This window comes from Periplaneta americana, chromosome 9 (genome assembly GCF_040183065.1).
Source record: "Periplaneta americana isolate PAMFEO1 chromosome 9, P.americana_PAMFEO1_priV1, whole genome shotgun sequence".
Taxonomy (NCBI): Eukaryota; Metazoa; Arthropoda; class Insecta; order Blattodea; family Blattidae; genus Periplaneta; species Periplaneta americana.
In genome coordinates this window covers 86,804,891-86,817,177 of record NC_091125.1, presented here as the reverse complement: position 1 = coordinate 86,817,177, position 12,287 = coordinate 86,804,891, and the positions used below count along the sequence as shown (strand labels likewise).

The 12,287-nt window shown below is 34.4% G+C and overlaps 1 protein-coding gene across 1 annotated transcript in view; it reads right to left on the bottom strand.

The window, feature by feature from the left end:
* Positions 1–12,287, bottom strand: part of LOC138706193 (multiple inositol polyphosphate phosphatase 1-like) — a 46,101-nt gene that overhangs the window by 2,794 nt on the left and 31,020 nt on the right. Inside the window, exons 7-9 of the mRNA XM_069835212.1 lie at positions 11,175–11,275; positions 6,450–6,559; positions 4,809–5,012 (exon numbers count right to left, since the gene is read on the bottom strand). Of these exons, the coding sequence (XP_069691313.1) occupies positions 4,809–5,012; positions 6,450–6,559; positions 11,175–11,275 (415 nt within the window). The remainder of the gene's footprint in view (positions 1–4,808; positions 5,013–6,449; positions 6,560–11,174; positions 11,276–12,287) is intronic.

The window sequence follows — 12,287 nt, the reverse complement described above, 5'->3', positions numbered from 1 at the left end:
CTAACAAGGATTTGAACCCGGGCCACTCATTTCACTGTCAGACATGCTAACCGTTACTCTAAAGAGGTTGAATACAATACATACATTGCATACATCACAAACAACACAGGCACACACACACACACACACACACACACACACTACATATCGAGAAACCGTTCACTGTTCAGTCCGACATACATTGCAGCCTATAGGATTATTGTGCCCGCCGAAATATTTTCTACTTTGATACCTTCTTTGACCATCAGAGACATCTGATGAACAGATCTTTAACCTTATGAGTAGGACCCGGAAGTTCATTTGCTAAGAACCATGCATTAAAATATGCCTTTATAAATGCAAAATGTGGGAATAAATAATGCACGAATGCTAATGAATATGAACTTATATTATTCATTAGAGATTGAAGCGGAACTGGTTCTGTTGTCTAAAATCAGAGACGAGCTGCAGTTCACGACCAACACGCGGCTGACGTTTTTAACTGAGAAACTGCGACTGTTGTGCCTGTACATGCTTTTAAATCCAGAAAATTTATTTCCATGTCACACGATGTTATTGGGGCGTATATAAATTACCGATATGTTAATTGTTCCGCAAACAGATAAATCTTTTGGTCCGATGAAGGATTTTCCTTCAAGAATATCTCATTGGTATCCAGTACCTTTTTAAATACTAATCATTCTTTCCTTTACTTCATGTTCTAAACTGCTAGGAAAAGAACTCATGTTAGTTTACGTTTCGTAAAAACTGCTAGCGACACATGTAAGGGACTGCCAACAGTTTCCAGAGGCGCGATTGCTATTGGTGAGACGGTAGAATGGGCAGATATTAAATATAAGGTTCCGTTCTAACTCATTATTTGCCAGTGCATTTTGAACTGTCTCAATAGACGCAGTATTATTCGAGTCCAACAAATTAATCATCTCTTTAAGTGCTTGTACATGCTGGGCATATCTAATATAGTGGTACTGGTGGAAGTGGAATGTTAGGTGCTACTGATCTAAACAAACGAACTCTTCTATGGGAATTTAATAAAAATATTCTGTTATAAGTCAGCGACCTAGCACGTTATGTTTGTGTATTCTGGTTTATTGTCGAAAAAATCCAGAAGATTATATGAAGGTGCATACATTCGTTTTAAAGAATGGTGTTTATTGAAGAATGTACAAGTGTATTCAGAAAATGTCTTGTTGGTGTATTTTACGGGAAGAGCGAAGAAATACAAGTCTTCTTCGATATGGGCACATTATTCTATGTTCAGATCTTGTCATCCTCTTCACATGTCTCATATTATTATTTAAGCAAAATTGAAGTACCAATGTACAAAATTCTAAAATAAAGGGAAAAAAACCGTGGCTAAATGTCGGTTTCTAGGTTACCAAAAGCAGGAGAAAAATGTAACATTTTCTCCCTAAGGAGACAATGTAGTACTTCTCTCCCTAACATACGTTCTGTATATGTTTTACAGTGATCTAACCTTGAAATATATTAATTACCTTAAGGGGAAAGGTTGGTATTTTTTAAAACGTTTTTCCTATTTGGTGTAAAATATTATTTTTTTTATGTAGAGAGCTCATAGCTGTGGCAACTCAACCAAATAAAAATATTTCGAAAAATTATTTGTGGGCTCAATTTTGAAAAAAAATATACCCAATGCAGGATTATACTAAAACCGATATATCTAAACCGTTTTTAAAGATAGATTCTAAGAGTTTTTTGCAATGTATTTGCAAAAGCATGTTCTACAAACTATCTGTAACAGAATTTTGATATTAGTCTCTACGTCTGTAAAATAAACAATTAAAATTTAATAACAATTTTCTGATTTCCTTTCTTGCAAACAAACGGGCGTATTTTTAAAATGAAGTCAATTAACGAAATTCTGTTACAGAGAAAAGTTTCCTAATAGTCTAAAGAATGTGTGTTCTAAATTTCAAGCATGTATCTTTAATAGTTCATAAATTATATCCATTTTTATCTGGCAATGTAGCAAAAAAAATGAAGTTACTGGAAACCGATAAAAGCGGGCGTGTGATTTAAAAATCCATAGCGCAGGAAGTTTAAAAATGACGTCTCAACATCCGATAAGGGCACAAATACCCACAAAATGTTATGCAATGCATTCTACACATATCAAAGGGAATTTTAAGGAATTTTTTTTTTTAAATTTAATTTTCCGGAAACAACAATAAAAGTGGGCGAGTGATTTAAAAATCCATAACGCAGGAAGTTTAAAAATGGCGACTCAACATCCGATAAGGGCACAAATAGCCACAAAATGTTATACTGTGCATTCCACACATGTCACTGAGTATTTTAAAGATTTTTTTTTAATTTACTAATTTTTCACCAAAAAAATACCATCCTCTCCCCTTAACCAGACTTGTTTCTTTTCATAGGTATCAAGAATTATGTCAATAATCCTATGTAATTGTTGCGGACAGGAATGCATTTTTCTGAATCCAAATTGAGCATTTGGTAACAAATTCTAGATGTGTTAATAGTGTAGGTAATAAAAAACGCTCAAATATTAAAACATGAGGTAGAAGACTTATAGGTCTGTAGTTAAATGATCAGTTCGAATTTTATTTGGTTTAGGAATCATCACAATATTAGCGTGCTTTTATGTTGAAGGAAAATATGATAAGCGTATCATTGCATTGTATATCTGTGTTAACAATACTATAGTTTTTCTAGTCAGTTACAAGAGGAGAGGTTGTGTTATATAGTCATGCCCAGGGGCTTTTTTGCGGGTAATCTATAAAGTTCTTAGGAAAATATTTGGGGCTGAGAGGGATGAAGATACAGGAGAATGGAGAAATTTACACAACGCAGAACTGCACGCATTGTACCTGACATAATTAGGAACATTAAATCCAGACGTTTGAGATGGACAGGGCATGTAGCACGTATGGGCGAACCCAGAAATGTATAGGCCTATAGTGTTAGTTGGGAGACCAGAGGGAAAAAGACCTTTGGGGAGGCCGAGATGTAGATGGGAGGATAATATTAAAATGGATTTGAGGGAGGTGGGGTATGATTATGGAGACTGGATTAATCTTGCATAGGATAGGGGCCGATGGCGGGCTTATGTGAGGGCGGCAATGAACCTGCAGGTTCCTTAAAAGCCATTTGTAAGTAAGTAAGTAATCTATTAATCGTGTTTACAACTTCAGCTGGAGTGAATAGTTTATAAATTGGAGACAGTTGTAGAGGCTGGTCTAAAGCATTATTCACTTCTAAAGTTGTATTAATATCTTTATTATCATTAGGTTTTAATTGGCTTTCTAAAATTTTGAAAAATATCCCAGTTTTATCACTCGTGCTTGTGAGCCACTGATTGTCATATTTTAGTGATAGAAACTTTTCAGTTTCTTTAGTAATTTGTCCTGTTTTACAACATAGACTGCCATCCTTTGAATCTAAGGATTTTAACAGATTGACAGTTTCCTCCCTGTATAATTCCTTTTTTGAGCTAATTTTAGTTCTTGTATAGCCTTATTATAATTTTGCTTATGAGGAGGATATTTTGTTCTTTGCCATAGTGCCCATGCTGATATTTTTACATATTGGAACTGCAAGAGATGTGGTGGAAATACTGTTTTTCTTCTACTTCGATTAATGTTTAAACATTAGAAGAAACCGTATTTGCAGCTGTTTTAATATTATTGATATGTGTATTTATTATCATATCTATATTTCTTTTACTTTAGGGGAATCTTTGACTTAGTATAGGTATCAAGAAAAGATACATATTCATTCCAGTTAACGGAGTGTCTTATGAGCGTGCATTTATTACATGCTGCTGATAAAGTCAGAAGAACAGGTAAATGATCTGAACTCAATTCATGTATAACTCTTGGAACACTACAAAAATGTTTACCAAGAAAGAAATCAAGCAGGTCAGGCATATGTCCTGAACTTGGATAATGTGTCGGTTCAAAAGGGTATAAGTTTAAAAATCTGATCATATAGCATAATGCCTCGGAGACTGGTTACGTTGGTTCCTAATTTTTTTTTAAATTTCGTTTAATTATCACCATGCTCCATAACGTATAGTCATATTACATGGTTTATTGAAACTTGTTTATGACTTGTGTGTTCATTGGTGTCCCATTGTCTTTTGCTTCACTGTTTCGTGATTTTGTTGATATTCATTTTGTTATTATATTATTTTATGTTATTCACTGTTGAATGTTCACTATCACTATCTTTGAATTAATTATACTAATTCTACTTACGCTATTTACATATATACACTTTTGGTAATTGTATTTTCACTATCAGCAGCTTTCAGTTAATGAAACTAATTCTATTTACACTATTTACATATATACACTTTTAGTAAATATAACTATAGTGATTATAATATTTATAATATTTTGCTTATTGAGTGTGTATACGCATGTTACAAAACTGAGACATATATTTACAATTGTTCAAAGTTTATAGCGTTCTAGGGTGTTTACTATTAAAATCACCTCTTAATATGAATCTGAATTTCATTTCATGAACTATCCACCAAATTAAAGTGGGCGTGACACGCTGGTCCGGAGCAGAATATAATGAACCTATTTCGTAGTCTGTATTATCAATTTTGATCTGTACTCTTGAAATTTGTACTAGCCACGGTTTTGGAAAAAAAAAATATATTCTATGTCACTGTTGCACCTCGTTTAAAGGCTAGAAATGCCGCTCTGAGTATAGCTGGCCTAGAGAAAGAAACTTTAACCACTTTACCAAAGAAAACTATTTCACACTTGATACGGACAGTAAATAATAAGAAGGGTAAGAATTAATGTACTTACTTAAAGAAAACAGCTGCAAAGTTTCCAGCGAAGGGCGTTAGAATTGAGGTCCTCCATTGTCGATCCCTCATTTCTTCGAAGTTGGAGTGAGTGAGAGGCACCTCGTCTTTTCCAATGTCGATAGAGGTAAAGAAGAGTTGTAGCACCGTATCGTGGCTGAAGTAGAATACTCCCGCTGGCTGGGCATCACCCATCTCCAACTGACTGCAATAAGAGCGTTCTATTTCGAATTCCCGGTTCATTCATGACTTCAAACAGTGCCGAGAAGATCGCGAAGGGTGGAGATCATTGGTAAAGACATAGCTTACGCTAAAATTATACTGCTACAGTAGAAAGCTAAAAGCTAGATTTGTACGACAAGAAAAAAATTATAATATTTTCCTGTTCATCATTCAACATGACAAAATTCTTCTGACCTATTAGTTTCAATGATCATAGCGCTTATAGCTCTATGAACTTCACTGATCTTTTTGGAGAGTGCTGCTCATTTTACATTGCAGGCTGCACATTGTGTCACACTCTGAAAATGTCAAGTGATGTTAACACCATATCGTTTAAAGTCTTCTTTAATTCAGTTCTGATAGGTTTTAAAGGCATTTTAGTAAGAATATTACTGTTCTCCATTACTTTGCTAAGCAGACAAATTCCTAGCCGGGAGTCATCGTCCTAATAAGTAGCGCCATAACCTTCAATTTATTTTTAGTCATATAAATTTTATTAATGAGCAATTTAGAATAATGTGTGCTACAGCTACAAACAGAATAGTACAACCCATATTTATAAGACACAGTAAATTGAGATAGGTAGGTCTACCACATATAAAAATACTCGCACCACTTTTTTATATTTTTGTCAGATGAGAGGCGGAACGCACATTATCAACATGATTGCGTTACAGCACACATTGCTTGGGATTCTTTAGAATAAAATTAATAAGGGGTGCATTTAACGAGAGGACCATTTCTAGAAGGCTATGAACAGCGTCTATTATTTGTGGGGAACACTAAAAATAGAGTCTATAGAAGTAACGTTTACACTGTAATCGAAGTTAAAAAATATAAGAACATAAGTTAGAAGAATTGTGGAGGAAGAACTTGTGCGTGTGAATGAAAGTTTTATAAGTTGGGAATGTATGAACAATTTCTACAGTGAGGTTAGTACTTATTATTATTATTATTATTATTATTATTATTATTATTATTATTATTAGATAAAATATAATGGTATGTACGCTATTAATAATGAAGGATATACGAGCAGAAATACATCGGAGATTATAGATAGATATGGCGTAACCTAGGCCGGCCACGCATGCATGCTTGTGCGCGTTCCCGGCTGGGAGCCGAAAGGCACACACTGTATTTCTCCTTTTATCTTTTTTTTCTTCCTTCGAGATCCATATTTAAAAAACGAATATTCAACATTATAAGATATTCAAATGTTCTATAATAATATACCTTTGCGCGCCAAGAAAATGGGTTAACACAACTTTTAAAATATGTCAGGTTTCATAGTTATAAACCATCTTCTACTGTTTCCGCATGATCGGCATGTTACAAGGATGTTTTCACTTCAAAATCATCTAGGTACACGGACTCCAATATTTAGCTATTGCTGTTACCGCCATAAACTTAAACTCACCTGAAACGATATAGAAAATCTTTTGCAGGTGGACAGCCAACCTTCTTGTTTATTTCATTCGCATAGCCAAGGAAGTAATAATATTTAAGATCGTCTCTGAACTCCAAAATCTGTAACATTAACCAATTGTGCCACAAATTTACTTCAGTGCTTAGGTGCTATTGGAGGTATGACATCTAAAAATTCTATATCTTATTAAGCATGCACTAATGACTAGTGGTTGAAAATTTATCCAAAGCTCCAATGTGTTTGGACTTCACATCACTGAACACATGAGAAACATAAAATGCACTTTGACAAAATAATTTTATGACAACAACTTGTCAGATTAATTATTTAATTGTTTAAGCTAATTGAGTTAAAAATTGATACTCTAATATTTATGTACTTTTGTATTTTCTATTTATATATTATTACATGCTGTATGTGTTTTACCATTTATTAATGATATTGTTCTCAATGAACTCTCGTAATTTTGTGATATATTTTGTATAACTGATCTGAACTGCGCCCGAGCACGAGCTTCTGCTCTTTCGGGCTGCAATGCCTAATTGCCTAATGTAGCTCAAGTGTAAAGTATTAAACAAATTAAATTAAATTTATATATATATATATATATATATATATATATATATATATATATATATACTGGATTAATCTTGCTCAGGATAGGGACCAATGGCGGGCTTATGTGAGGGCGGCAATGAACCTCCGGGTTCCTTAAAAGCCAGTAAGTAAGTAAGTAAGTATATGTATGTATATATATATATATATATATATATATATATATATATATATGTTTGGATTCACACAATTTAGGGATTATGTCATTTATTATTATTATTTTCTTTTGTTTTTTGTTTTTTTTTTCATTTCGGAATATATTTATTTATTTATTTATTTATTTATTTATTTGTATTGTCATCAACATTCGTACCAATTATGGTGTAGCACCACATTTCTGTATACGGGTTTCACCATAACTTCTATTACATTTACCTACAATTAGTATGCAGAATCGACAGTCTGAGGGGCTTCGGTGTCTTGCATACAGAATCCATATCCACTGTCATCTACCAATCATTAGATAAACCGTGAGGAACATCCACCATAGAGGACGATCGATTCGGCGTCACGCAAACACAGACAGGTCCCTATTTTTCGAGACGGAGATGATAATAGAAGGGCAAAGACGTGTTCGTTAAATAACAAAGGGAAAATCTGGAGAACACGAGAAAACACCTTGCAATCTTAGCTTTGTCTACCACAAATACAACTTGCCAAAATTTGAACTTTCCAACTCTTTGCCAATGAGCTGTGACAGTGTAAGTTGTTTTTCACTACTTCGATTTCTCCTGCAATTCTTATTTTACTATTGTCCTATTATTACCATATATTTTTGACGTAGGACTACAGCTTTGTCCTCACTAGGTAGGCCTATGTAAAAATAGCTCGGGAATTGAACATCACATAAAAATGTATTTTTGTCTGATAAAGCTGTAATACCAACGGCTCATACGAATTGTGGAATTCGTTCTGGTTAACTTCATTAGAGAATACAGGACCATCTTTAAATTATATACTATTAAGATTGTTAATTGACACTCAAATTACACTATTAATTTCCCCCTGTTTTTCCTTATTTGCTTTGTATTTCCTTATTATCCTTGTTCTATTTGTCTTCCCATTGTTCTTCTTCTATTTTCTTTATTCTTCTTGTATTCCTCTTGTTCTTGCCTTCGGTTTGTTCTCCTTTTATTCCCCATGTACTTTTTGTCTTCCCGTTATCCTCTTTATATTCCCCTTGTTCTCCTCATCTTTCTCTTGTTCTCCTTGTATTTCCATAGTTCTTCTTGCCTTCTCCTTGTTCTCCTTATATGCCCCTTGATCTCCTTTCATTTCCCTTGTTCTTCTTGTATTATCCGTGTTCTTCTTGCATTCCCCATGTTCTCTCCTAGTATTCCTTTTGTTCTCCTTGCATTTCCCTTGTTCTCATTGTTTTCTTCTCCTTGTATTCCTCTTGTTCTCCTTGTCTTACCTTTGTTCTCCCTGTTTTCCCCTTGTATACGTAAATATACGCAGTACAGTAAAGCTCTGCACCTGTCGACAGGTGATCGCACACACAAGTAGTTTTAGGTAAAGATATGCAGCATAGTAAAGCTATACATCTATCGATCTTTCGTCATCTCTGAATAAACTCTGTGTCTTACTACGTAAAGTAAACGTTAGGATGAAGAATTATCATTTCAGTGTCACTGTCTTCATTTTCTTTTTCCATTTTCATTTACTCGCCTGTAGGCCCAACTTACTGTCTTTTCTCTTCTACTAACTTAGTCTTGATCTTTTCTCCTTCTTCCATAACAATTTACTCTGTCTGCTTCTTCTCGTTTTCTTCTCCATCTACTATCCTACTCTCACGTTTTTTTCCATCTTCTCTTTCTTCAACTTCTCTTCACATTTTTTAACTCCTCATCTCTCTTCTTCTTTTTTCTTAACCTCCTCCTCATTGTCCTTCTTCTTCATCTGTTTCTCTTCCTCTTCTTTCATCCCTTCTATTTTTCGTCTTCTATTTTCGTTTTCTCATTATTATGTTCCTTTTCTCCTTCTATCTCTATTTCTTCACCCTCGCTCTAGTGCTGACTTGCAGAACTGTAGCTCCTCAGAGCGACTGCCTTCTTATCCCTTCTACCCCATCCACCTTTTCTACCAGTGTGGTCATGGCGTTCTAGTTCCGCTCAGCTATATCCTAGCGGAGACAGGTACACAATACGCGTTCTACAGTTTGAAGAGAACTGAAACTTGGCAAATTCAAAACTCGTGAAGAAATATTACTTCCAAAGGAAATGGGAATATGATTACTTTGTTGTTGAAGAAGACGAAATAATTGTTTGTTTACTGTGTCCCATCCAATTTATTTCTACTCGTCATTTCAATATTAAACGACATTTAAACAAAGTCCATATTAAGAATTATGGAATAGACAAACTTTCGGGTAACTTCATTATTACGAACTGTACATTGATTACTTACTTACTTATGGCTTTTAAGGAACCCGGAGGTTCATTGCAGTCCTCACATAAGCCCGCCATCGGTCTCTATCCTGAGCAGAGTAATCCAGTATCTACCATCATATCTCACCTCCCTTAAATCCATTTTTATATTATTCTCCCATCTACATTTCGGCCTCCCCAAAGGTCTTTTTCCCTGCGGTCTCCCAACTAACACTCTATATGCATTTCTTGATTCGACCATACGTGCTAAATGCCCTGCCCATCTCAAACGTCTGGATTTAATGTTCCTAATTATTATGTCTGATGAAGACTACAATGCGTGCAGTTCTGTGTTGTGTAAATTTCTCCATTTCCTGTAACTTAATCCCTCTTTACCCCAAATATTTTCCTAAGCACCTTATTCTCAGACATCCTTAACCTCTGTCCCTCTCTCAAAGTGAGAGTCCAAGTTTCACAACCATATATAATATAATTATTTTACAAATTTTAACTTTCAGCTTTTTGAGAGCAGACTGGATGACAGAAGCTTCTCAGCCGAATAATAACAGGCATTTCCCATATTTATTCTGCGTTTAATTTCCTCCTGAGTATCGTTTATATTTGTTACTGTTGCTCCAAGATATTTGAATTTTTCCACCTCTTCAAAAGATAAATTTCCAATTTCTATATTTCCATTTCGTACAATATTGTGGTCGCGAGACATCATCATATCTTTACCTTTTCGGGATTTACTTCCAAACCTATCTCTTGTATATTGATCATTTATTTATATACTGTTAAATTAAGGACATCACTAGTTGTGTTCATTTTGTATTGGAATGAATAGTGACATTTATATTAACTTTCAAGGGTCATTACTTAAATGCTACAAATTTATGCTTTCGTAGGTGATGATAAGAGGAAAGTTTTGGAAAATCTAAAGCAGGCTAGGTGCAAAGAAATCTCGAAGAAACTACCGACAGAAAACCTAGCATAATCATAAAGCTTGAAACGACATAAAGCATTATAAATACAATTACTTTATTACAATCTTTTTTTTTAATTACAGTGCCGCCACTGACAGACCTTCCCACATGCAAAGAATGTCAACAACTCTACGCAAAGTCAATCATCCCCAATAGAAGTGGAGTGAGGCTGACGTCGTATTTCCCCTACTTACGGGTTCTGCAGGCCTGCTCTAGGTTTCTCACTTCCCTCCTTTTCTCTTCCTGTTTCATATTTTTACCTCCATATTTATCTCAGTTAGGTCTATTCCTAAATTCACCTACTCTTCCTTCTTCATCTGCTCTTACTTGATTAACTTTCATATCTCGTCTTACTATGTTTGTTCTTTTTGTTATTTCTTCTTCCCCCTTCAATTCCTCATTTCCTTTCGAAAACTGAGCTCTCAGGCCCATTTTTGGAAGGGATTAGTGCTGAATTTTTTTGTTATTGTCGTAAACAAGATGCGAGGTCACAACTTGTGACAGTATAAGATATAGGAAAAGCCGAAATAAAATTATATAGGCCTATTAATGGTGTATAGGTTACATAGGGATGTTCTTCAGCAATAAATTTAAAAATTCCTACTGACTTTAGTCTTTTCGGCGTCATACTACCTCATTTATATTTACAAGTAGGCTAAATAAAGTTGGCCTTGAATGAATAAACATTGTATTCATGGTATGTGTAACATGCAGTCTAGAAATGATGTTAGGGTAAACAATGAACTCACCTTCAATTCCTCCTCTGAGAACACAGCACACCACGGTGACAGTTCCTTCACACGCCACGCCTTCTCAAATCGACACGTAATATACATGCTGTCCACATAACCTGTGTACAAGACAAGATTCAGTTTAGTTAACAGAACTATTACAAGACTTTCACATATGCATGAGATAATGATCGTGCCTTAACATGCTCATTCTGAACCAGATAATTAGATGTAATGTACTCTCACAGAAATGTTTTCAATATCACATTAAAAGACACTTATTTAAAAATACTTTAAATTATATAAGTTTTGTAGACCAAATCTTGTTGTTAAGCTTCGGTTAACCAGTTCACTAATAAAACAAATTTAAAGTCGAATGATGCTTAGCGTAATAGTGAAATACTACTCCTGCTTTACAACGGCAACAGACTTGTGGGTTTATATCACTTACTTTCTAGAATTCTAATATAACACTGTGTAAGACTGGAAGAACACATCTATTTCCGATACGTGAAGTCTGACAAAATAATGCTGCAGCAGCAGCAGCAGTAGTAAATCTCCAATAAATGATTGTATGTGTAAGTATGTGCCTTTACATGGATTTTCGCTCACGAAAATTGAACGACTGCAAGGATTCATTATTGGACCAATTTATAAAATCGCGTTCATATTTCAAACAGCCAGTACTCCGCTCGGAATGGCTGTAAAGTGCTCTTTTTAGACATTAATAACTTACTGATGACTGTATTCCGAAATTAATTACCAATTGTCTATCATTCAACATGGTATTATTGTTTAGGATGGTAGTACAAAAATTAATCTTAGTCCGTTAAATTTACTAAACAAAAACGAATAATTAAAATTTGTGTGAAGAAACGTTTTGATTATCCAACTAAATTAATTTATTCTGAATTGAATGTATTTAATATTGAACAATTTATAAATATACTCCGTTAAAATTTTATCATAAAAATCGTAATAAGTTTATATTACAGGCACATAATCATGACACAAGACGAAATAATAATTCAACATTAGTAGAACCTAAATATTTCGCATATGCTGATCTAAAGCATACCATAATTTTGGCCCTCGGTTGTATAATTCTTGAGCTAAATTACATCCAGAACT